Here is a 26323-nt window from a genome sequence, read left to right on the forward strand (position 1 = left end):
TGACTTCATAGTAAATAGCCATCTGTCCTTGTGACTTGATTTCTGACTTGTGCTTGGTGCTGCTTTTACCACCTTGGCATCTTAGTATTAATGGACTTTTCTTGCCTGTTTCAGTTACTGTGAAGGATGACCACACCCCCAAAGTGTTGCTGTGTATTCCACATAGCTTATATTTTGGTGAAATAGCTGTCTATTTTTGTGTGATTCAGTAACATTCTACGTATATAGATTATAGACTTGTTATTTTTATAACATTCAAGCTGGTGCTTTTAATAGCTGGTGCTATTAAATAGCTGGTGCTTTAAATAGCTGGTGCTTTTTAAAGAGGAAATTGAAAAGTCCCAAAGGTAAAATTTCTAGATGCCAATCTACAGACACTGATGGTTTTATGTTCCAGAAGCTGAGGGGGAAATTACTGTTTCATTTTTAAATGAAATCAATGAGGTGTTAAGATCTTGAGTTACCTACTGTTATACTTTTTATACAAGTAAAGTAACAATATAACATTTCCTGTTTTTACTAGGAAAACAAACATATTTAAAATTAATTACATTTTACTTGTTTCTCTGGTTAAGCCGTGTTTTAAAAAACAAGGAAACTGGAGAGTTTTAGATAAGCTGTTTGTAGTTTCTAAATTTGAAAAACAAATTTTATCATGCCTTCTGTGAGAAAATGTAATGCTCAAGTTTTTCTACTTCATACCTACTTTATTTTAATTGACTCCCGCAGTAAGCATTCCTCGTTTAATATTTTTAAAAGAGTAGAAAGAACTAAGTTTCATTTCTTTAATAGCTTTTTTGAGTTGAAAAGGAAACCCAAGTGTTCACAAGTTTTATGAACAAGGGTTTAGATATCACAGTAAGTTTTCTGATTTCCTGTTGAATATTTATTTGTTCTAATTTTCAAGTTCTGATACTTTGTTTATGGCTTTTGGGGGACATTTCTTTGTAGGATGACGATGACTACTCATCATCTACAAGTTTGCTCGGTCAGAAGAAGCCAGGATACCATGCCCCTGTGGCATTGCTTAATGATATACCACAGTCAACGGAACAGGTGACTTTTTTTTCTTTTTGGTTAAAACCAGGGTTTATTTAGCTAAAGAAAACTGAATGTCTCAATTCCTAGGGAAGCCCACGTTTTAGGAATCAAGGTCTTAGAATGTTTTGAAGAGAGTTTATTTGGAAGAATTAAAAATAATGGTTAATTTTATAAAGGTAATTGTTTTATGAAGAACTGAACTATGAAAATGTAGATATGCGTATTGTCACATTTCCACATTCCGTATTTTTTCCTATTAACATCCCTAAAATGACACAGATATTTCTTTTATTAGGCATTTAAACATTTTTTGCATGTTTTATTGTGTTCTGATTTTTTTGTGGTATTTTGTTTGGTTATTTAATAAAGTGGATATTAAGTAAGACGTACTTCTTTTCAGTATGATCCATTTGCTGAGCACCGACCTCCGAAAATTGCAGACCGGGAAGATGAATACAAAAAGCACAGGCGGACCATGATAATTTCCCCAGAGCGTCTTGATCCTTTTGCAGATGGTAATTCTTTCCCACTTTTCTATAAGTATTCACAAATTTATTTGTATTAAGTTGTCTTTAGCCCTTTGATTTTTTTTGGCATGCTTATGAATTTGTTTTTCTTTTTTAAAATACCCCTTATTATAGATGTGTATAGATTTGGTTGAAGTCACAGATACCATATTCTTCATCTTTATAATGCAAGTTTTCTTTCCAGGTAGAAGGACAAGAAAATAATGAGCCAATGCCATAGAAACGCAAAGGGTTAAAGGTTTTTCTTTTACTTTTGTTTTGGGTACGCTTTCTATACTTTGAACAAATATGTTTTTCTGCTCAAAATACTTTCAAGTTATTGAAAGTTTTCATTCCAAATCCTAGATTTTAGGATTGTTACTTTTGAGAAACTGTTTCTCACGTTAGAGCTCCCCCATATTGCTCTAAATACAGTTTAGTAAATGCACCTGCTTTGCTTTAAGCATACTTAAAGTAAAACAAAAGTATGTATACAAAGACTTTGATATTTTTAATAGTTGGAGTCTGTTTTGCTAATTTTAGTGTGCAGGTCAGCACAAGGGGCATAGTGAGCCTGATGGAAGCTTTCCTCAGGTGAGTGAGTTTCAAAATCAAAATTAGGTGCCTGTTTCTTAAAATGAGATTCTGCTGCAGGTTTATAAATTAGACTTTTTCAGCCTGCATGAATTAGTAGGGATATTCTTTTTTTACTTGCATAATTGTAATTGATTTAAACATGTATGTCAGAATTCACAGGCCCATACTAACTGTCCTTAATTTCTTTCCTACAGCAGTACTGCTATATGCCAGTCCTGTCTGCATTCTTAAGGGTGCAGTTCAACACATCCTCTCTAGATTATGGTGAAAAAGTATTCCAAAGGAAGTCTTATCAGAGCTAGTGTCAGAAAGAATGACACTACCAATTGGGCATGATCTTCAGCATAGGAAATGTCTTAGAATTTTATTATATTTTCCTAAATTGTGATGCTATACTACTGTATAGCTAATTATCACATTTCTAAAACGTAGTGTGCCTTTGTGAATCTTGTTTTATACTATTTGGGCTTCTTTAAGATATTTTGAAGTTTAAAAAGCAAATATTGAAACTTTAACCAAGAGACTAACACATCTCTTTGTACAACCACTTTTCTTCTGTGTGCATCATAATGACTGATAGAAATAATATATTCAAGTAGTATGTTTTTAGTTGTAATTTATACTTTCTAAGAAAATAAAAATGTTTCTGGGTCAACAAAACTTAAAAAGCATGAAGCCCTTTTTAGTAACATGACATCAGAATAAAATTATAGGTATATTTTTAAAAATCAGATTTTCTAAACTGTAACTGTTTTAGAACTTTGAAAGAACTTAATGTATGAAGAACTTATCTAGTCATAGTTAATTGTAGTCAGGATTTTAACAGCTTGCAACAGGTAATGTTTTGAATATAAATATCTTTCCAAAGTGTTACTAATGGTAAAGAGATAATTTTCTAGGCTTCTATTCTGCTGCTTGAAGTCAGAACTGCTGATGGAGACAAAGGCAAGAAAGTGTACGTATTCCGGATTAGCAACCCAGGAACCCATCACTTCTGAAGACTAAACTGTGCTGTCATTTTGTTTTTATATGCATTAAAATATTTGTTTTAAACTGCTGTAGATATGTTTGTGTTCAAACAGGTTAAATTGATCAGCAAACTCAATAAAAAGTAAGATGTATAATTATTAAAGTTTTCCACCAAAAAAATTTAAATGATTATGGAATAACATAATATTAGAGCAGGGCAGATAAATCAGTTAAACCTAATTATCTTTTATTTATTGTACTCTTGTCCTGTTGCTGTTCTTTTCTGCAGGAGGGAAGACCCCTGATCCTAAAATGAATGCTAGAACTTACATGGATGTAATGCGAGAACAGCATTTGACTAAAGAGGAGGTATGCACCTGCTTTTTGTTTTAATGGTTGTGAAAGAAAACAAAGTTGAGATTGAGAGACTTTTATATTTCCTTTTTATTTGCTGCACAGGTACCATTTTAGTAATAGTAGTAAAAATTAAGTTGAGAGAAAATCTTACCCAAAATTCTACTACCTCCCAATTAAACTTTTCATATTTCTATATCCTTTTTTAGTCCCTGGCCCCTTGGCTATATACACATGTATGTATCTTCTAGTGAATATATCTGTGGGGAGGATTGATGATGTGTACCTAAAGCTAGTGTGTGAGGGAAAGCCAAATAATTAAATCATTCCATGAAAAACCTCTTAATTCTGCCATAAGATTCAGTTTGGACATGGATGGAGAATTCTGAAGAATTCCTACTAGCCTACAGAAATTGCTTCATTTTTTTTTTTCCTTTTTTTTCTTTTTCTCATTTTTTTTCTTTTTAATGGTTATCGTCCATAACTTTATTATGAATATTTAACATTTATAATATTGTATGGATTAAATTGGGTGATGTATGTATGCTATGGATTAAATGGGATGGGACCCCACTTAAAAATCACAGGGTAAATTACATGTGCATTTGTTTGGAGATGTTTTATATATATAATATTTACACAGTTATACCTAAAAATTTTTCACTTTTTGCCACTTTTTGAGTTTTAGATAAAACTATTTTTCAATAGAAGCATTTTGGTTCTCCACCCTTAGATTTTATTTCACTAATTACATAAAGTATGATGCTCTGTGTTACAGATTATGTGCTTGCTCCTCTATTGTACAGAAAGACATTGTATAAAACTGGAAATACAAAGAAGAGAAGGAAAAATAAGGAATGGGAACTATGAGTAGAATAGAAAGGAGAATGAGTGAAGAGTAACATAACATTAAAGAGAAATGACTACTGATGATATAAAAATAGTATATTGAAAACATTTTAAAGATATTCATTGCTTATTCAAATATTTTCAGAGAGAAATTAGGCAACAACTAGCAGAAAAAGCTAAAGCTGGAGAACTAAAAGTCGTCAATGGAGCAGCAGCATCCCAGCCTCCCTCAAAACGAAAACGGCGTTGGGATCAAACAGCTGATCAGACTCCTGGTGCCACTCCCAAGAAGCTATCAAGTTGGGATCAAGCAGAGGTGATTTCGTTTTACTTTTTATTACTATTTAAATTTGTTTTCTCATATGGAGTGTATTAGTCCACTCTCATTGACATCACAACAAGGTATCACAGATTTGGTGGCGCAAACAACAGACATTTATTTTCTCAATTTCTAGATGCTCAAAGTCCAAGATCAGGGTGCCAACAAAAATGGAGATTTTGAACAATTTATGTGCTTTTACTCACCTAATTAAGAATCTTTTTAAAGGAAAAAATACTGGGTCTTAAATTTGTTCTAGTATTCATGAAAGTTTGCAAACATAAAGCTAGATAGAACTCTTGTGTTGGATAGAGCACCCACTTTCAAAACAAATACGTAAAAGTATACTACAAAACCTATAGAATATTTAAGAGTCATTATTGGAATTATTAGCGCTCACAAAATCACCTACTGTTTTGATATCTATACTGTTTGTGCTGTGCAGGTTCTTTTACTATCAGATGCTATCTGATGTGCCCTATATTACCTACTAGTCTGTTTAAACTGCCATGAAACCTTTGATTACTTAAATCCACTTCTAATCTTTTTTCAGTAATCTTGCCACCATCAGAGTAATATTACAAACGTGATTGTAAATATAAACTCATTTCAAAGATTGAAATCATGTGGCAGTATCTAGTTAAAATTACCTAAGTGATCCAAAACATGCTTGTATTAAATACACACAAAATTGAATGAAAACACAAAAATAGTATTTCTTAGAACTCAATGGTATATGTCTCCAAGCACCAGTTTGAAAAGTACGTATGTCTCTAAGCACCAGTTTGAAAAGTACTTATATAACTAAAGCTGAAATTCTTTGATTGCAGATCTAGTGACTTAGTGACTTTCCTAAAGTTATAGAGCTATTAATGGACCAAGATTCATACTCAGAATGCATTGTTTTTTAAACGGGGGCTTTCTTCACTGCTCCAAATTAAAACTTGAAATTGTTTTTAGTCATAAACATATTTGCTAGAAAGTAGGTATCCTTTAAACAGCAGGATGATCTATTCTAACTCTTAATTATAGAGAATAGAACTAAAATATTTTTTCATTAGTTTCAGGTGTACAAAACAACATAGTGATTAAACATTTATATACATCACAAAGTGATAGCCCCAATAAGTCTATTACCCAGCTGACACTGTACATAATTATTACAGTATTATTGACTATATTCCCTATGCTGTACTTTACATCCCCGTGACTATCTTTTTTTAAATTATGGGTGACATTCAATACTTTATTGGTTCCAGGTGTACTAAAACATTGGTTTAAAAAAAATTTTAACAGAAATTTTCTAGTTATTTTTATGTGGCTAGCTAGGGTGTGAAATAATTTTTTTTTTTTCTGTTAAGACCCCTGGACATACCCCTTCCTTAAGATGGGATGAGACACCAGGTCGTTCAAAGGGAAGTGAGACTCCTGGAGCAACCCCAGGCTCAAAAATATGGGATCCTACACCTAGTCACACACCAGCGGGAGCTGCTACTCCTGGACGAGGCGATACACCAGGCCATGCAACACCAGGCCATGGAGGCGCAACTTCCAGTGCTCGTAAAAACAGATGGGATGAGACCCCGAAAACAGAAAGAGGTACTACTAGTGGAGTTTAGGTGTGTGTTTGCGTGAAATGTTGACTTGAGTGGTATATTTATAGGCCCAAGTCTGTTCTCTAGTACTGAATAGAGGGGCAAATAACCAGCTGTTCTAGGGACAGATAAAGAACCGAGCATACATATGCCTTATTCTTTTCCCTTCTTAAGGAATTTTAAAATCTATTTTAGTAAAACCATTAGGAAAAAGTAAAGTTTGTAGGCCATAACCTCTTGTTTTTATTAAAGTATACATAACAAAATTTACCATTGTAACCATTTTAAGTGAACAGTTCAGTGACATTAAGTACATTCAGTGTTGTGCAGCCATCATCACTGATCATTTCTATAGAATTTTTATCACCCCCAACAGAAACTCTACCCAAAAAACAGTAACTCCTCATTTTCTCCTCCTTCTAGGCCCTAGTAACCTATTCTACTTTGTATAAATTTTCCTATATATTTTTTGTGTAAAGCCTCTAGAGCTGTATTTCATTAAATGTTTATGTAATTAGCTGTGGTAAGTTAAGATTTAATCATACATCTTCTATATTATAATTTTATAAAGAATTTTTAACGATAGGTACAGTGCTTAAACATGTAATGGATGAAAGAGGCAGTATAGAATTGTACATGCAGAGTAATCTCAACTGTGGAGAAATGAAAGTGGCTCAAGATACATAAAGTCTCTGGGTTGTGATACTATGGTTCAAAAAATTCTTTGTTTCCTATTACTCAATGTATTATTTCTGTAATCAGTAAAGAAATGAAACCTAGTGAAAGGAGGGATAAATACGAAACATTAAAACTTAAAATGGGTCTCCATTTTAGGAATATCCTATTTTTGAACTTGATCAGTTAGACTGTCTCTGTTAGCTGTATGTGAATAAAAAGTAATTTTTTGATCGTGGTTAAAATTTTAGACTTATTCTGTTTTCTTTAAAGATACTCCTGGACATGGAAGTGGATGGGCTGAGACTCCTAGAACAGATCGAGGTGGAGATTCAATTGGTGAAACACCTACTCCTGGAGCCAGTAAAAGAAAGTCACGATGGGATGAAACACCAGCTAGTCAGATGGGTGGAAGCACTCCTGTTCTGACACCTGGAAAAACACCTATTGGCACACCAGCAATGAACATGGCTACCCCCACTCCAGGTAGAAGCTCTTATTGGAAATCACATTTTTTCCCCAGAAATACTGAATTTTTTTCTTTGTGCTATTAATGCCTATTTTTAGCAAGAATAACAGGATATAAAAAGTCTTGGTTTGAGTTTATACTGTAAAAGTACTTTAATATTAGAATTGATCTTAACTGTCTAAAATCCTAAGGACCTATGAAATGATAAAGTTTTGCACTATAGATTGTTACAGAAATTGCTTTTTCGGTAGGTCACATAATGAGTATGACTCCTGAACAGCTTCAGGCTTGGCGGTGGGAGAGAGAAATTGATGAAAGAAATCGCCCACTTTCTGATGAAGAATTAGATGCTATGTTCCCAGAAGGATATAAGGTAATAACATGGAGTATTAACGTGATGGTTTTTAAGACGTGAATTTTATTTTAAGTATTCTTTGAAAAAATTGGTCAAGTTTGCATTGGTTTTGCCCAAATTTACTATTGCCATTCTATTCTTTTAGCTATTTCCAAGTATATTTCAGTTCCACAAAGTAATAGGAATGAAAAGAACTGAATGACATGAAGCTTTTTATTATTTTTGGAAGGTGAGAAATCTCAACAACTTCTAGGACCATATACTTTGAGAATTGCTGCTTCAGTTTATCAAGATTAAGCTCACATTAGGTTATGGTTAATTAATTGGGTGCCTCACGAGATTTTCAGATTTTCTGTATTTAAAAATGTTCATGGATTGTCAGTGAACACAAAGAATGTTTTCTTTCCATAGCAACTTCAAGTTTATTTTGAATTACAAAATTTTCTAGGTACCTGGGACTCAGAGACCATTTGCTGGTCTAAAGGTAGTTTGTGTGCATATAGCTGGTGTCATAACCAGGGCTGGAACCCAAGTCATCTGATGGCCTTTACTGAACCTTTGCTGCCGATGCCTATTTGCATTTTAATAGTTTGTATGTATTTTTCCCCCTATTAGGTTTGTGTTAAAATATTTGTCTCAAGTATGCATGAATTTTTCTGCTTTGTAACTTCTTATAGCCTCCACATAAAGCTGTGGTTATAGACACTCTGCAACTTACTGTAGACAGCCTGAGTTTTCTCAATTGCAGTCATTGATTTTCTTAATATCAATCAATAGCAGGAAAAAATCCTCCTTAGTGAATCTTCAGTTAATTTTTTTTTTTTTTGGCTTAATCAAATGGTTTATATTTTGCAGGGCTTTGGTAAAAACTTTGGTTTTAACTTTATGCATTTAACTCATTTTTGTAGAGTGACTTAAATACTAAAGTTTGCTTTCTAGTGCAGCAATTTTTGTGAATGATTTTTGTTTTATTAAAATACAACTTTTTATACGTTATATGCACTTTTGTGAGCTTATTTCTATTTATATGACATACTGGCTCACCAACATGTTTATGTAGATTAATGTTTAAAAGTGATCAGACATTTAGAAGCCTGCTTCATGCATCTCATTTTTGCACACTCCTTAATATACTTAAATTAGCAGATGAGAAATACGGATATTTGTCATATATATTTTAAACTTAGGATAGAAAAACGGGATCCATGGTAATTTGTCTCAGAAACCTTCCTAGCTAATAAACTAAAATATTTTAAGTGCAAATATTATTCACTACGTTATTCCTTAGTTCATAAAGTCAAGAAAATCCTAAACTATCTTTGAACTGTATCAGGTACTTCCTCCTCCAGCTGGTTATGTTCCTATTCGAACTCCAGCTCGAAAGCTGACTGCGACTCCGACCCCTCTGGGCGGCATGACTGGCTTCCATATGCAGACTGAAGATAGGACTATGAAGAGTGTTAACGACCAGCCATCAGGGAACCTTCCGTTCTTAAAACCTGATGATATTCAGTACTTCGATAAACTTCTGGTGAGTGAGAATAGAGATAAAATGAGTACTTTGTATTTAGGAATTGCAAACTGTCATGTCTTTGCCCACTTTAACGTTGTTTGCTCCTGCCTCTTATTTAGGTGGACGTGGATGAATCCACACTGAGCCCTGAAGAGCAGAAGGAGAGGAAGATCATGAAGCTACTTTTGAAAATTAAGAATGGAACGCCCCCCATGAGAAAGGTACCTGCCGGTTCACTCATCCCTCAGTTCATTCAGCCATTGTATTCATTATAATTTCATGCTTAGAAGTTTGTAATTAACCATTTCAGCTTTTACCAGGGGCATAGTGTGAGGGAAAGAAAAATGTGTAACATGCAGGACTTTGCTTTCTAATCACGGAATTTTATGTTAATCGGGATGTTGAAAATGAGATCTCCTTATTGTTTTCCTTCAAAACACACTGCATGAAAACTACGTGGAAATATGTGAGGAATTGTGTTAGTATCAGATGTGTCTTGAAGGTGGCCAGTCCTTTAGAGGTAGTTAAGCAAGGAGTTTTATATTGTAATTCCTGTGACTCCATTGTTCTGTTACCTTTTATTAACTGAAACCATTGAACTTCTGTCATAGGAATTCAGTTTTGATGGGAATTAAATCAAGCTACTCTATGTAAAATGTCTGTAAAGTTTATACTAAAATACTAAGTTACAGAAATCATGGAGTAAATTAAATTGCTCGTTCAAAGTGCTTAACTACAAAGTTACATACCTTTCACTCTCCCTCCCCCGCAGGCTGCCTTGCGTCAGATTACTGATAAAGCTCGTGAGTTTGGAGCTGGTCCTTTGTTTAATCAGATTCTTCCTCTTCTGATGTCTCCTACACTTGAGGATCAAGAGCGTCATTTACTTGTCAAAGTTATTGATAGAATATTGTACAAACTTGATGACTTAGTTCGACCATATGTGCACAAGGTTGGTTCTCAAGTAGTGTTCGTAATGGTTTGGTAGTTTTTAATATAAAAGGATTTCATGAATTTTTTCTTACCAACTTATATGTATTTGTGAAATTTAAAAATTGTAAAAAAGTAATAGCTGATGCTATCTATACATTCACAATAAGAGAAATTTTACCTCCTTGCAAGACACTTAGAATTATCTGTTAGATTTACACGTCTTCCCAGACCTTTTTCTTTGCACAAGCACGCATCACACCTACACAAATATGTGTGTGTATGTAGATAGATAGATAGATAGATGTAACTTTCTACCATTTTTGCCCTAATGGGTTAATTATATTTTTTCATTTGCCTTTATTGATATTAGAATAGAATAAGAAAATGTATGTTTATAGCATGCCATTTAATTTTGAAAACCATTTTTTTGGTGGTGATAATTATGGCTTAGAATTGTTAAAGTGTAGAGAGATGTATGTTCTTTTTTTTTAATAGTAACTATTTGTTAATTATTATTAAATACTAACTTTCAGTCTGCATGGTTAGCAGTTCTCCCAAATTTTCATCTTTATATGGGGTTTGAAATTGTGCAATTAAAATTCTTAATTTGTTCCTTGATTACCAAAGTTCTGGTAATTATAAATTTCCTAGCAAAATGATACTTTTGTATACTTGAAATGACATGCTATAATAAATTTTTTTTTCCTGAATGTATATAATTTGGTTACATGAGGATGGCATCAGTAATTGGTGTGAAATGTTGCTGCTTCTCTTTTTCAGATCCTTGTGGTCATTGAACCATTACTGATTGATGAAGATTACTATGCTAGAGTGGAAGGCCGAGAGATTATTTCTAATTTGGCAAAGGTATTTATTTATATTTCTAGAGAAATAAAGTTTTCTATTTGTTGATGGGATTATTTGATTATAGAAGGCAGTGGTTGAGGGTTAATGTTATCAACTCACGAGTGTCCTTTTTTCCTGACCTTTTAGGCTGCTGGTCTGGCTACTATGATCTCTACCATGAGACCTGATATAGATAACATGGACGAGTATGTCCGTAACACAACAGCTAGAGCTTTTGCTGTTGTAGCCTCTGCCCTGGGCATTCCTTCATTATTGCCTTTCTTAAAAGCTGTGTGCAAAAGCAAGAAGTCCTGGCAAGCGAGACATACTGGTATTAAGATCGTACAGCAGATAGCTATTCTTATGGGCTGTGCCATATTGCCACATCTGAGAAGTTTAGTTGAAATCATTGAACACGGTAAGTGCTTATATAACTTTGTCCATCTTTTATAAGACAGGTGTCTTGAAATTAGGGCTGGTGATACGGAGAGATAAATGGAAGGTCTTCAACTACATAAACACCATGTAGTTTATGATGAGATTTGTAATATCTGCTAATAGGCCGTGGTTCATATTGGCTTTTGCCTGGTTTTGTCTAATGTGAACAGATTCTGCAGTTAGGTTATATTGCTAGACTCTGGATGATGTGGAAATTAGGTAATATTATTGCTTAATTAAAACCTGTTTTTGGTTTATAGGTCTTGTGGATGAGCAGCAGAAAGTTCGGACCATTAGTGCTTTGGCCATTGCTGCCTTGGCTGAAGCAGCAACTCCTTACGGTATTGAATCTTTTGATTCTGTGTTAAAGCCTCTATGGAAGGGTATCCGCCAACACAGAGGAAAGGTAGATCCACCAATTAGATTTTTTTTCTTATTCATTGAAGCTAAGGCTACTTAAATCTAATAGTTACTGAGTATATTTTTATTTTAAAATAGGGTCTGGCTGCCTTCTTAAAGGCTATTGGGTATCTTATTCCTCTCATGGATGCAGAATATGCCAACTACTATACTAGAGAAGTGATGTTAATCCTTATTCGAGAATTCCAATCTCCTGATGAAGAAATGAAGAAAATTGTGCTGAAGGTAATTGTTCCAAATTGTTGTTTCATATTTCTTAATCTGAATTGGGTGTGTTTCATGGTTCAAAGAAAATTTTAAAGCATTAAAAAAAACACACAAAAGTATTATATATTAAGCTAGGACTGTGTTTATTATTACTATTTTGTAACTGTTTAGGTGGTAAAGCAGTGCTGTGGAACAGATGGTGTAGAAGCAAACTACATTAAAACAGAGATTCTTCCTCCCTTTTTTAAACACTTCTGGCAACACCGAATGGCTTTGGATAGAAGAAATTACCGACAGGTAAACTTTTATTATAAAAAACATTTTCAACTAGTTCTTTAGTCAATTTGAATGCACATTACTTTTTTTTTTGCCCTGATTACTTCATGATTTGTATGTGCTTGATTGTGAAAGGAAATGGATTTTAGTCAGTTAACTTCCATTTTGATTTTGATTCTAGAATATATAAGCCAACTATGAATTTATGTATTTGTCTAGTAAATGAAATGCTTGAAGGAAATATGAATATAATTTTGCCTTAAATTACCTTGACTTAGACTCATTTAAATTTTTTTTGTCATTTGTCTCTTAAAAGTTTTAAAAATAGGGGTTAGTTCTCAGCATGCTTACTAGCTGAATAGTATTTTTAGAATACTTGGTTTTCATGATATCTGTTTCCTTGGAAGAACAATAAATTCAATGTTTTTTTCCCTCTTTAGTTAGTTGATACTACTGTGGAGTTAGCAAACAAAGTAGGTGCCGCAGAAATTATATCCAGGATTGTGGATGATCTGAAAGACGAAGCTGAACAGTACAGAAAAATGGTGATGGAAACAATTGAGAAAATTATGGGCAACTTGGGAGCAGCAGATATTGATCATAAACTTGAAGAACAACTGATTGATGGTATTCTTTATGCTTTCCAAGAACAGACTACAGAGGTAATGACACTAATCATGACAGGTCGCCACTGACCTTTATATTTGTAAAGCATATTTTCAAGCAAATATCACTAAAAAGCAATTGAATTTGAAATAATTTAAATGCTCCTGTAATCATTCAGTTGGCCACGAGGAAATACTCTTCTGCCTGAAGTTTTTAGATATCATTTTGTTAAACTGAATGTCAGTATATTTCAACTGTTGAGTCACTAACTGAATTCTAGTTTCCAGTGAATGTAATTCTTTTAAGTAACTGGTTTTTTCTGTTTGTTTTTAGGACTCAGTAATGTTGAATGGGTTTGGCACAGTGGTCAATGCACTTGGCAAACGGGTCAAGCCTTACTTGCCTCAGATATGTGGTACAGTTTTGTGGCGTTTGAATAACAAATCAGCAAAAGTTAGGCAACAGGCAGCTGACTTGATCTCTCGAACTGCTGTTGTCATGAAGACTTGTCAAGAGGTAAACTTTTATATCAGATAAATATATCTTCACTTTTATATCTTCACTAAATAATTTAATGTGAATATTAACATTTTAACATTATTTTTTTGATTACAGGAAAAATTGATGGGGCACTTGGGTGTTGTTTTGTATGAATATTTGGGTGAAGAATACCCTGAAGTATTGGGCAGCATTCTTGGAGCGCTGAAGGCCATTGTAAATGTAATAGGTATGGAATTTGCTGCTCATGTAAGAATGTTTTTGTTTTGGTTTTTAACTTTCTTTGTTTTTTTGAAAGTAAAATATAGAGTCTTCAGGGGTTGAGTAATGATTTTTACACTTTTTTTTTCCAGTACTTCAAAATTATAGTTAAGTCGGGATGTCACAGTAGTCTTAGCTCCCAAAACCCATTTATATTTTGCTTTAAAAGAAAAGAGGGCAAGTTTAGGGCTTGGTAAGAGAGGTGGGAGTAGTCACAACTCAAAATAAAAATAGCGTCTCTCCTGAAATGTATTGGCGGGGAAACTCTGAAGTTTTAATTTAGTTTTAGGACAAAATATGTATTTATTCAATCTGGAATTGTAAGTGATTATGGCAGGTTTTTCTGCTTGCTGTCAAGTTCCAGGAACATAACCAGGGAGAAACGGGGAATTGCTCAAGTAGTTACCTTGTTTCTATTTATATCCAATTCTTTAAAACTCTCCATTCAGTTTTCTAACCCAGAATAAAAACACAAGTATGTTTACAAATGCTCTTGGGTAGGGAGAGCAAAGCTTTTATTCTTTAAGGCCATTTTGATGAACAAACAAATGGTCTGTTGTAGGTAATCCTTCATTGTTATTGAACATGGGTATTGTAAAAGTAACTTCTGCAGGGGTTACAGGGGCCTAAGTAACTTAGCAGGAGGTCATAATAGCTGGCTGTGATGGCCACTGTTTCTCTCCTTTTAGTGAGGGATTTTTATGTAATATAGAAGATCTTTGAACCATTACACTTACATATAATCCCCAACTCAGCCCTGTACCCTATATTTGCAGGTAGCTACTTGCCAAAAATCAGTTACTTGGCTATTTGTGGGACTCTAATTTTTAGGGAATTGTAAACCATATTGTTGATCAGGGAAACATGGGAAAAGAAATGGAGAGAGAATCAGAGCAAGCAATTCTAGTTAGAGCAAGAGCCCCTGCCAGCTGCCTCCTTTTTTCTCTCTTCATAGGTGTAAATACCATCCAAGTATGCCCTGCATTGCAGGGAGACTGGAGATCTGTTTGTTTTGCAGTTAAAGGGTAAGGGGGCCCTTTCTGGAAAATTTTGCTTTAATTTACATGTCTACCTCTGGCTTATATTGTTGTGTATGGCCGGAACATAAGCTGTCCCCATATTTAAATGTCAGTGTACAAATACATTTCAGAACCAAATAAAACTTTTTTGTTGAGTATCCATCATTCTTCAAAATCACTTCACTAATTTCTTTCATTTCTATGCATAATCAGAAGTTGTTAATGAAGAATTAAAAGCAATTCTGAGTCTGGTCAGAACCTGGGGCTTTTTCTTAACATAGGCAGCTATAAGTTTATGCCTTAATCATTTTTATTACATGGCTGAGTAAAAGGTAAAATGAACAAAGGTTACAGTTTAAGTGTTAATTGGTAGTGTGTTGACTTCTGTTAAATAGGTATGCATAAGATGACCCCACCAATTAAAGATCTGCTGCCTAGACTCACCCCCATCTTAAAGAACAGACATGAAAAAGTACAAGAGAATTGTATTGATCTTGTTGGACGTATTGCTGACAGGTAAGCAGATTAAACATTTTTATAAACAGTATTTGTTTTCACACTTAACCATTTTTTATTCACTTTGCAAGTTTGCTTAATGTTGCTTCTGTAAGTATATATAGTCAGGCTATCCAGTATTAATATTTTCAGTGAGGTTTTAATTTGGATGATAATGGGGGTTGGCAATATAGTTTTTAAGACTAAACCATTTTTTTCTGAGATTAATAACATTTAATGCTTAAAATGATTTTGAGAACTGAATTTACAAATAAACCTTTTAAAACTTCTTGTGACAAAAAATTAACTTTTTTTTAATGTATATTAGGGGAGCTGAATATGTGTCAGCAAGAGAGTGGATGAGGATTTGCTTTGAGCTTTTGGAGCTCTTAAAAGCTCACAAAAAAGCTATTCGTAGAGCCACAGTCAACACATTTGGTTATATTGCAAAGGCTATTGGGTGAGTATTATTTACTTCCATATATATTTTTTACTTTGTAATAAGCCCTTTGTGTTGACTTCTGTTTCTGTAGAAATCTCGTTTAAGACATGGTATGAATAATGCAGTTGAGAATGCACTTTAATCACTGACTTTGAATTTTTGAAATGTTTTCTTAAATTTAAATTGAATTAAAATAGATGGGAGGTTTTTAAGTTTCATTTAATCACATCAGATATTTTCAGAGAGGGAAACTACCGTTCTCAAAATAATTTCAAACTTTTGTTGGTCCTTTTTAGGGTATTGCTTGAAATATTAAGGCTGTTCTTAATTTTAAAAACCAGCATAATTCAAGTCTCATGTTAGTGTTTTTTTGTATTTTAAAAGTGTTTTTTTGTATTTTTGTACTTTTCTAAAATTAATCCACAGACAATTGTAGCTATTTATTAATCTATGGTTATTTGCTTTCACTCTTGTCAGAACCAAACCAAACATTGTAGAAAATGAAATATTACATGAACATACGGCTTAATAATGAAAATATTTTTCAAGCAATAAAACATAACTAGTCAGATTAGTTACATGAAGTCTTCCCACCCACCCTCTTTTTGAAAGCAGTAATATTTATTTCAACATTATGTAGTCAGGAAATTTGCAATAATAGCTGTTGTACTAGTATTTAGCTCCTATGTCCCTTTTAGTTTGTGGTAAAATAAATGCTTAATAGATGTAGTAAAGGTATATGGGAGGGATGATAAGACAAGGAAAATAGGTTATATGTGTAGTGAAATGGGAGAATTCAATTTGGATGCTACTGTAAGATTGCCTCGCTCTAGTAGCCGTGTTTTAACCACTTAAAGAAATATTCATTCTAAATATTTAATTAAATTTCTTTATATTTCAGAATGTTTACTAAAGACTGAAAATTACATATGAAAGTGAATCCATTTGAGTTTTTTCTTTAAAATGGACATTTTTAACATTAATGAAGTTCTTAAGTAGAAACAATAATGCCAGTGACTTGAAAATACTGTATTTTATTGTAAAATACGGTAATTACTTACCATAAAGTTTCATTCCTTTGCATTTTTTTCCTTTTCCCTCTGAAAAAAGTTTTGACTTGTACTCTAATAGTTTGCTGACAACATTTATTTTTTTTCAGCCCTCATGATGTATTGGCTACACTTTTAAACAACCTCAAAGTTCAGGAAAGGCAGAACAGAGTTTGTACCACCGTAGCAATAGCTATTGTCGCCGAAACGTGTTCACCCTTCACAGTACTACCTGCCTTAATGAATGAATACAGAGTTCCTGAACTGAACGTTCAAAATGGAGTGTTAAAATCACTTTCCTTCCTGTTTGAATATATTGGTGAAATGGGAAAGGACTACATTTATGCTGTAACACCATTACTTGAAGATGCTTTAATGGATAGGTAAGTAACTTGAACTAAATGCAAGGAAATAGTTATAATCCTTCCTTTATTTTAGAGTTTATGGAAATTACTATGTGATCTATTTGATGTGATGTAGTTAAAGAAGGGGAATAATAGCCTGGATTTTTGTGAAACTAGAGCCCATCCAGTTACTTTTGTTTACAGTTTAAAGTTACTCATTAATGATCTTCCCAGAGGGAGACTTAACAGGACTTAACAACTTACCCCAGAATATATGTAAGACATGGGGACAGATAAGAATCATGCTCTGTAAAAGCCTGGCCAAAAAGTAGGAGTAAATCATAGTTGATATTCCTCAGGGAGATGTGTTGATATTCCTCAGGGAGATGTGCCTGAGCATCATAGCGCAGTCATTGATGTATGCACCTGCAGTTAATAATTATGTTGTGGGTACTAATTAATTAGTAGAGGGTGGTAACGCCATCAGAAATTATTACATGAAAAATATAGTTGGAAATTTATTAATGAGGAATATTGCCTCATTGTGAAGCTTAATAGGTTAAATATTATAGTAAATGAGAGAAGGATTTTAGTTCAAGCTTTTTTTTTCTTACACCTTTAAGGTACTCTTACTACCTTTGAGGGCAAAGCACACGCATGAACTCATTTCTATGTCCATCACAAACTCATTATCTGATGTTCATACTCAGTTGAGTAATTGTGAAATGAATAATTCAACGATTTGTCATAAACATAAATTCAGTTAACATGGGAGATAATTTTTTTTTCTGTAGGTATGAAAAAATTATTGGTCCTTCCCTTCCTCTCCCTAAATTGAGTTCTTGAATGAAACTTAAAATTTGTAAGGGCAAGGATTTAATTTTGATTTAGTTTTCTATTGTATACCAGTATTGAATTACTTCAAAAGATTTTAAATTTATAGAGTTTAAAATGAGATATTACTGTTAATCATGGGTAGGAGTCATGTAACCCCTCTTTAGTAGCGTACTAACATGTACACTGCACAGGGCTCTTGATTATATGCCTATCAAAGGTCTGTTAGAAAATAGGGCTTATTTTTGAGCTATAGTGAGGTTTGAGTCATAAAGCAAAAATTCTCAAGTAAAAATGTTAAGTCGATTCTGAAGGCATTCTATGTCAGATAAGGTGTGAGATGACTCTGCATCTCTTCCATTCACTGAATTTGTAATTTAGTTTCTAATGGGCTGGAAACTTGTTTCCTGTGAAACTAAGACTATATCTTAACAGAGCTTTTTTTCCCATTGCAGGGACCTTGTACACAGACAGACCGCTAGTGCGGTGGTGCAACACATGTCACTTGGGGTTTATGGATTTGGTTGTGAAGATTCGCTGAATCACTTGTTGAACTATGTATGGCCCAATGTGTTTGAGACATCTCCCCATGTAATTCAGGCAGTTATGGGAGCCCTGGAGGGCTTGCGAGTTGCTATTGGACCATGTAGAATGTTGCAGTATTGTTTACAGGTAGGTTACAGATTTTTAAAAGATTACTCAATGAAAAAAGTAATTTCGCTGAATTAAGTCACTGTTGCTAATTTTCAATAGGTCTAGTGTGCCAAATGGGAAAACAATTGTGGGGGAAAAGGGAGTTAGATTTTGTCTTTGTCCACTGCAGTTTTGTGTAATTGTCAGGTTTTTTCCCTTTAAAGGGAAATGTTTGGAACCATAAATATATGGTTTGTTACTTGTATTAAGGTTATATATGTTCTTGAAAATTGAAATAATGTAACCTTTTAATTATTCTAGGGTTTGTTTCACCCAGCCCGGAAAGTCAGAGATGTGTATTGGAAAATTTACAACTCCATCTACATTGGTTCACAGGATGCTCTCATAGCACATTACCCAAGAATCTACAATGATGATAAGAACACCTATATTCGTTATGAACTTGATTATATCTTATAATTTTATTGTTTATTTTTGTGTTTAATGCACAGCTATTTCACACCTTAAACTTGCTTCGATTTGGTGATGTAAACTTTTAAACACTGCAGATCAGCATAGACCTGGTCATAGAAGAAAAGCTAGAAATCCAGTAGCATGATTTTTAAATAACCCGTCTTTGTTTTTGATGTTAAACAGTAAACGGCAGTAGTGATTACACACAACTATACTGGAGGGATTTCATTTTTAATTCATCTTTATGAAGATTTAGAATTCATTCCTTGTGTTTAAAGGGAATGTTTAATTGAGAAATAAACATTTGTGTACAAAATGCTAACTTGTGTGTGTTTTTTGAACATGACTTGTAAAATGCGGAACTTTGATCAAGTGTTGGTTTATGTAGAATAAGTGACTTAATTTCATTTTCTGTCACCTGGTTTATAGAAAGTAGCAGAATATAAACTATATAAAATGATGGCGTCTTTGTCAAAATGTCATTGTTCTGTTGATAATGACAATGAGAAGCTTTGGGGGTGTTCATTTCAAACTAGCACAACCATCCATCACCACAGAAAGTAGAGCACCTTTGCTGAACTGTCTTGAATATTATTATTTTGCACTTACATAGCGCCTTTCATCTCGACATCTCAAAATGCTTTATGAGCATGTTTACAGAAGGTGATTCAAGTCCTGTCCAACTCTCGATGACTATGGGTTTAGAAAGGGAGGAAGGTACCTTTGTTTGAAAACTAATTTCTACCTATTGGGAGTGAGGCTACCTAAGAAATGCTAATAGAATAAGACAATCTGGGCTCTTTTTCCATGTCGTAACTTACTACTCATGCTCACTTCGGCAGCACATACACTCAAATAAGCTACTACTCAACAATGAATTCAGTAAATACCTGTTGAGCACCTGCTGTATACCAGCCGCTATGCTTAGTGTAGGGGATGCAAAGGTGCCTTTCACCTGCTCCTTGCCCTTCAGAAATGCAGTGTAATGGAAACGGAGAAACATCTAGTTACGTATTACGTACTGTGATACATTTGCAGGGCTAAAATGTCTAGGTTTGCTTAATTTGGCATTTAGTAATTGGATAAATTCATCTGAAGGTGTCCAGCAGAAACTGAAATGCCATTAAGTTCTATAGGAACCAAGCATTTATGCAGTACTTAGTATTTTTGGCAAATATTTTAAGTACGTTTTTAGCTTTTCCTTATTTTTCTGGCCAAGATTTTCTTAGTTTTAGGCCTTTTACTACCCATAGCTGTTTTGTTTTGGCCCCCTGTGTTAGTACTTCTGTGAACTCAATGTGAAATGAGCTTCTGCAGCAGCATATGCATAGGATGACTCTGCCACAATGAAAACCATTATCCTGGGACTGGATGCTTGTTCCTTGAACTGCTAACACTTCGGCTCCCTGTTTTGGAGGCTTACATGAAAAACAGTTTGTTACTTGCTGACTCACAAAACCAATACTGAGCATTAGTTGACTCTCCAGGAAGAGTTTATACCTCCTTATTCCTTGTGTGACACAACTTTGTTACAGCAGGTCAGTGTGTACTAAAACACAATTTCCAAAGTCATTTTTCTAAGTTTTTCTAATGGTAACCCCTATGCAACTTTAAATGCTGTTCTATAGTTGCTGTCAAATGACATTCCATAAATACTAATCATGAAAATTGAAGAACACAATTAGATTTCAAAGCCAAGATTTGATTTTAAACCTGTCTTGGGAAATTTTAGGTACATTTTCAAGTACTTACATAACTTCAGTTTGGGCCCTTGCTATTTATGGGAAATATTAATGCTTTGCAGTGGCAGTGCAGATAAAGATTGCTAGTCACCTTAAGTGACTTGTTACTGATGCAAATAATTTGAGGATGGGTGAGGCAAATACTGAAGGCTATGACGTTAAAAGTTGGGACCAAATAGAGGCTCAGAGATGTTTGCATTATTGTATATGCTTATTGAATACGGAAAGCATTTTGTGATACACTTATGTGAAAGACGCTATGTGAAGTTTTAACTATCTTTTAAAGACTTTATTTCGTACTTTCTTCTGGTGTTGCTTAAAGCCAAACTTAAGGAAGAAAATGTGCTTAAGGGGACAGTGGGTGGGTTTTTCTGTGAGCTTTTGTTGGTTTTGCTCTGGGCCCTCTAATGGAATTGATCTCTTTGGCTGTTCAATTTTTTTCATATTGTATTTTTAAAATTTGTTGTATGGTGCCCTGTGAGCATCAAGTGCCACCAAATGAATAAAACTTATTATATCTAAAGCCTTTAGACCAGTTTTTAATCTTAGTTGACTCTTGCTGTTGCACTACACTCTGTTGTGGTTGTGCCATTTTAATAACTATCTCTTTGGGTTTTCCAGACAAGGGAACTTAATCTTCAAAAACCAAATTATTAAATAAGAAATTGCAAAAGACAGTTGCAGCTATATAGGTTCAATTGTTTGGGTCTGTCTTTGGTTTCTAAAGCCTCTTAAATCTCATAAGGTTAAAAGGAGCAAACAGTTATCACAGTGTTTTTCATCCTTGGCATTATTGACATTTTGGGCCAGATATCTTCATTGTGGGGGCGCTATTGCAGGCATTGTAGGACGTTGAGCAGCATCACTGACCTCTACCCACTAGATGCCAGGCAGTGGCACCCCCACCCCATTTGTGACCACCTGAAATACCTCCAGATTTGTCTCACGTCCCTTGGAGGGCAAAGTCTCTCTGGGTTGAGAACCACTGAGACTTGTTTAAGCAGAACTCACATCGGTCTGATAAAGCATTTCATTTTAGGCAACAATTGCCTACGACGTAACTAGAAATACTATTCCACAAATACTTAAACACCTACCTTGGGTATAGCTCTGCAGCAGTCCTGGGGAAAGCAAGCTGAAAACGTAAGACTGATCGGTCTCTGGCCTTTGGCATTGTGTGGCACAACGGGTGCCCGGTGTGCAGGGCAGGGGCACGAGTGACAGTGGCTCTGGTCTACGGGGAATGCAGTTCAGGTCTCGCTGTCACCTGTGAGAGAGGGGTGTGGCATGGCTGGAGGAGGGGGGAAGGCAGGACACAGCCTTCCAAAAAATGTGGATAGGAAACCATAGAATTCAAAGTGACTTGATAGAGAATTTAGATTTGCAAGGCAGTGAAGAAGATTTATACGCAGGAGGGAATAAGTAAACTAGAGTGCAGGTCAGTGATATTTCTAGTTCATGCTTGAAAACTAATTTATTCTTAATAGTTATTTTAAAGGACGTGTTTGCATGTCAGGTTGGACAAAGAAGACTTTCATGGCCTAATATTTTTTGGAAGGAGATTTTCAACGTGTTAGTGAACAAGAGGTTCTGGAGGGGATTTAGTCTGAAATGGTAGCCTGGAATCTTTGCTAGGAAGAAACCTATAAATAAGGTAAATGCTCCTATGTCTAACTCCCCTCAAACTTTGAAAAAAAAATTTACTGAGAAAATAGTACAATGCACACTTGTATATCCATCTAAATTCCACAATGAAAATTTTGCTACATTTGCTCTATTTTTAAATGTAATTTCAAGAAACTACTTTGTTACTAGAAAAAAAGGCTGATAAGCATAAGAAAGCAGGTAACTGCTTGAATGAGTTTCTGATAATGTGGAAGTCAGGGCACAGATGTATTCTTTTTGAACAGGAAGAGAAACGTCCCTGAGTCCATCGGGAAAAGGATGGGATGTAGGCATGAAAAATTTATCCATGGCACATTAGAGACTATCACAACAAAAATAGTTTTACTGCTACTAGAAACAAGTAGACCTAAGTGAGGAAAATAAGATTTGTACAGAAAATTCAAACCGAAAAAACCTGGTCAAGTTTAACACCTGGTGTCTGTATAGTATGTAATGTGTATGTATAATGTGTAATATGCAACTGGATGTTCTGTCATGAAGTAGAATATAATTTACACATTTGGTAAGAAAATCACTTATCACCAATACGGTCACCTAGGAAGAACTGTTGATGTGTCAATGTCTAGGTCATTGCTACTGAGAGTGGTCTGGAGATCAGCATCAATGTCACTTGGCGCTTTCTAGGAGTCCACTCTCTTAAGCTCCACCCCAGACATACTGCATGAAGATCTGCATTTTAATGAGTTCCTAAGGTGATTTATGTGTACATTACAGTTTGAGAAGTAACATAGTCAGGTGCCACTCCATTCTCAATGTGGTAATGACGTGGTAATAAAAGGGACAGAAGTACCTATTTAGCTGTGGAAGTAATTGAGCCTATAGATACAGAGAGCCAAGAGGTGGTCAGAACACCCTAAGATGGTACTTGGCTGAAACCTGAGTAACATCAAAAGGGAGGGAACAAAAGGAGTTGTTTTTGTTGTATAATATCAATTGCTTTTTCCAATAAGGCTATAGTATGGACTGAAAGTTTGTGTCCCCCAAAATTCATATGTTGGAACCCTAATGTCTAATGTGATTATATTAGGAGACGGGACCTTTGGGAGGTCATTGGGTCATGAGGATGTAGCCCTCGTGAATGGAATTAGTGCCCTTATAAAGGAAAGATGTGAGAGCTGGCCTCCCCTCTGTTCTCTGCCTTGTCAGGATACTGTGAGAAGATTTGTGAACCAGGAAACAGGCAGGCCCTCTCAGGCACGATCTTGCTGGCACCTTGACCTTGGACTTCCAGCCTCCAGAACTGTGAGGAATAAGTGTTGTTGAAGCCACTCGGGTCTATGAGATTCTGTCATAGCCTGAACTAAAATAGGCTGGTTAATGTAGTTAATAAACCTCGTTAGGTGTATATCCATATTGCTTCCCCTACTTAACAAGTTCACGTTGGTTGTAGGCTCCTCTTGAGGCCAGAATGAGCTGGACTGGGGCTGGAGAATCCTCTCCCTGCCTTTGTCATGTCCCAAGGGAGTTGAAATAATATGGGCTTACCAGTTGGTTCTGGAGTTGTCAAATCCAGGACTTGGATTTATTACCTGGATATGCCACTTAGTGGCTTTGTGACCTTGGGCAAGTTATTTGACCTCTCAATGCCTCAGTTTCCTAATGTGTAGAATGGTGATAATAATAGTACCCACTTTAAGAAGGGGTGGTCCTTATGAAGATTAATTGAGGTAATGCCTACAGTGTAAAATGCCTAAGCACAGTGCTTAATAAACATAACAGCTGTTGATACTGCTTATTATTTCTATCATCATGAAGGAGGAGACCTCAGTTGTCATTGCTGAAATTAGAGGGGATGAAGATTGGTGGTTGGCTTAAGAAGAAGCACTCTGGAAACAACTGTTGAGTTAATAAGAGAAGGAACGCATCAGGGACATTTCGGTTGCCTGGTAGTCCCTGTCTTGTGTTGCTCACAGCCCAGGTGGATGGAGAACCATTTGGTTGGGTTGATCAGCAGGGCAGCAGCAGGAGTGAGAGGATCAGGGCATTGGTGTGAGTGCAACTTGAAAGCATAGATTTGCTGTTCAAATAGTCATTTTAGAAAGAACTGGTGTCAATAGTTAGAAGCTCACTCGTCAAATTTTGTTTTTCTGGAGATAGTGATATGATTCTGTCTCAAATACTTAACTAATGAGAGATGCAATTCAATATATTTTCATTTTCTGATGGGCATTTTACATTTTCATGGCATTGAATAATCTTGAACAAATGATCTATTTGGCTTTTGAGTTTATGAAGTCATACCTTTAAGGGGATTTGTGAAATGTATTCTCAAGGGTGTAAACAAAGTATCTCCAATTTAAATCTTGAGGACTTCATTTCATTCATTCATTCGGCAAATATTTACTAAGTGTCAACTATTACAAGGCCAGCTGTTCTAAGCATAGTTGAAAATGTCCTTTCTTGAAAGATAGTGGAGAAAATATCAAAGTAATAGTAATAGAGGATAGATTGCCAAAATAAGCTGCAGGTCAAGTTCTCAGTTCAGAGGACAGAGCTTCCTTCATGTGGGAGAGGGAGTAAAGAAACTGGTTAAGAGGGAGCTTGAGAAGGAGGGTACATTTGAGCTTAACTTTGCTCATATGATGTTAGAAGGGAAGGATGAGTGAGGAATTTGACAAAGTAGTGATAGCTTGGGTTATGTCTAAAAAGTGGGTCTGGTGGGCAGCCCTAGTGATAAGAAATAGTGGAAGATCAGATGTAGCCCCAAGAAGTTAGAGCCAGTATCTGATATGTCTGTTCAAATCTGAACCTCCAGCACCAAGTACAGTTTCTTCCTTACTAGGTATCCAATATGTATTATTTATTGAACAAATGAATGAATGAGATGTACTTTGGCTTCAGTTTATGGAAAGCTTCCAAGGCCATTCTTTAATCTCTATAGGCAATGGGTAATCACTGACTATTCAACATTCGTTTATTCAACAAATATTTATTGAAGGTTTTAAAGTAGGGAAATGGCATTAATTGAACGGTGCTGCAGGAAGATCAATATCCCTAGTTCATTTTCTTGATCCGTGGCATAGATTTACAGAGTTTCTCCAGCAAGTGTTCTCAGAGCAGAATTAGTTCAGAGCAGACACTCAGACTGACTGAGTCACGGCCCCCACCCATCTTCGTCCCATCTCCTTAACTGTGACGCTGTGGTCGCTGCCTCAATGCTAGCCATCCGGTGCAGAGCATGAGCCAACTGTAGAAGGAACTGGGATCGAGCTGGTTTCGTGTTCTTCCGATTACTTGCTTGTTTGCTCCTTTCCTTAAAAATCTAATCTTTAGGGGTCCGAGGGATGTTAGAAAAATGATTGTTTATACAACATAGGGATGTAGAATATTTTGTATTTTCAGGGGAAAATGGTTAATAGTGAATCTTCCAAAAGACCATGGCTTACGGACTGAGGGGCTTCCTGGACGTTTTCCACATGAAGAGTTGGGATGGGTGATGAGCTGTCCGTTTTGTTCCTGGGGCTCTGGCCAGCCACCCCAAGAGATCATGTGTACACGTCATAACAAGGTAAGGAAGCAGAAGTGGTTAATGCTCTGTACATTTGAATGGTTTTCTTGGTCTCCACTCAAAATTACACATGGTTCCTAAGTTTTTACTATTTTTCTGAGAGGAAAAGAATAGCCTCCTCTTGCTCTAATGAGAAAAAGAAGTTTGTGATTAGATGGCAATGTTATTAATCATCTCTGTCCAAGAAGTGTTATTAAAGGGGAGCAAGCTGTCTAGTCCCCTTGCTGCAGTCACGAGTCCAGTCCGTGGAGGTTCACCATGGCCTACCTGAGTTACCTGTCCACCCTCAAGTGTCCAGGGGAGGGGGCGTGGCCTGAAAAGGGATGGATGATAGCTAATTATTGCTTAATATTATATTGGATTAAAGAAA

The 26323-nt window shown here is 35.3% G+C and overlaps 1 protein-coding gene across 5 annotated transcripts in view; it reads left to right on the forward strand.

Moving 5' to 3' along the window:
• Positions 1-20628, forward strand: part of SF3B1 (splicing factor 3b subunit 1) — a 59552-nt gene extending 38924 nt beyond the window's left edge. Inside the window, exons 4-26 of one of the 5 annotated variants that reach the window (XM_033112677.1) lie at positions 952-1056; positions 1442-1556; positions 3403-3482; positions 4462-4632; positions 5997-6234; positions 7179-7391; positions 7626-7747; positions 9063-9260; positions 9362-9463; positions 10015-10194; positions 10956-11042; positions 11169-11439; positions 11720-11865; positions 11958-12104; positions 12258-12383; positions 12803-13024; positions 13302-13484; positions 13584-13695; positions 15142-15262; positions 15570-15701; positions 16843-17115; positions 18366-18582; positions 18865-20628. In XM_033112677.1, the coding sequence (XP_032968568.1) occupies positions 952-1056; positions 1442-1556; positions 3403-3482; positions 4462-4632; positions 5997-6234; positions 7179-7391; positions 7626-7747; positions 9063-9260; positions 9362-9463; positions 10015-10194; positions 10956-11042; positions 11169-11439; positions 11720-11865; positions 11958-12104; positions 12258-12383; positions 12803-13024; positions 13302-13484; positions 13584-13695; positions 15142-15262; positions 15570-15701; positions 16843-17115; positions 18366-18582; positions 18865-19023 (3720 nt within the window). In that variant the 3' untranslated portion in view covers positions 19024-20628. Of the gene's footprint in view, positions 1-951; positions 1057-1441; positions 1557-1624; positions 3100-3402; positions 3483-4461; positions 4633-5996; positions 6235-7178; positions 7392-7625; positions 7748-9062; positions 9261-9361; positions 9464-10014; positions 10195-10955; positions 11043-11168; positions 11440-11719; positions 11866-11957; positions 12105-12257; positions 12384-12802; positions 13025-13301; positions 13485-13583; positions 13696-14682; positions 14753-15141; positions 15263-15569; positions 15702-16842; positions 17116-18365; positions 18583-18864 lie in introns of those variants that run through there. The other 4 variants (XM_033112678.1, XM_033112679.1, XR_004423709.1 and 1 more) reach the window with 4 other exon arrangements.
• The last annotated feature ends 5695 nt before the right edge of the window (positions 20629-26323 follow it).

This window comes from Rhinolophus ferrumequinum, chromosome 8, assembly GCF_004115265.2.
Source record: "Rhinolophus ferrumequinum isolate MPI-CBG mRhiFer1 chromosome 8, mRhiFer1_v1.p, whole genome shotgun sequence".
Taxonomy (NCBI): Eukaryota; Metazoa; Chordata; class Mammalia; order Chiroptera; family Rhinolophidae; genus Rhinolophus; species Rhinolophus ferrumequinum.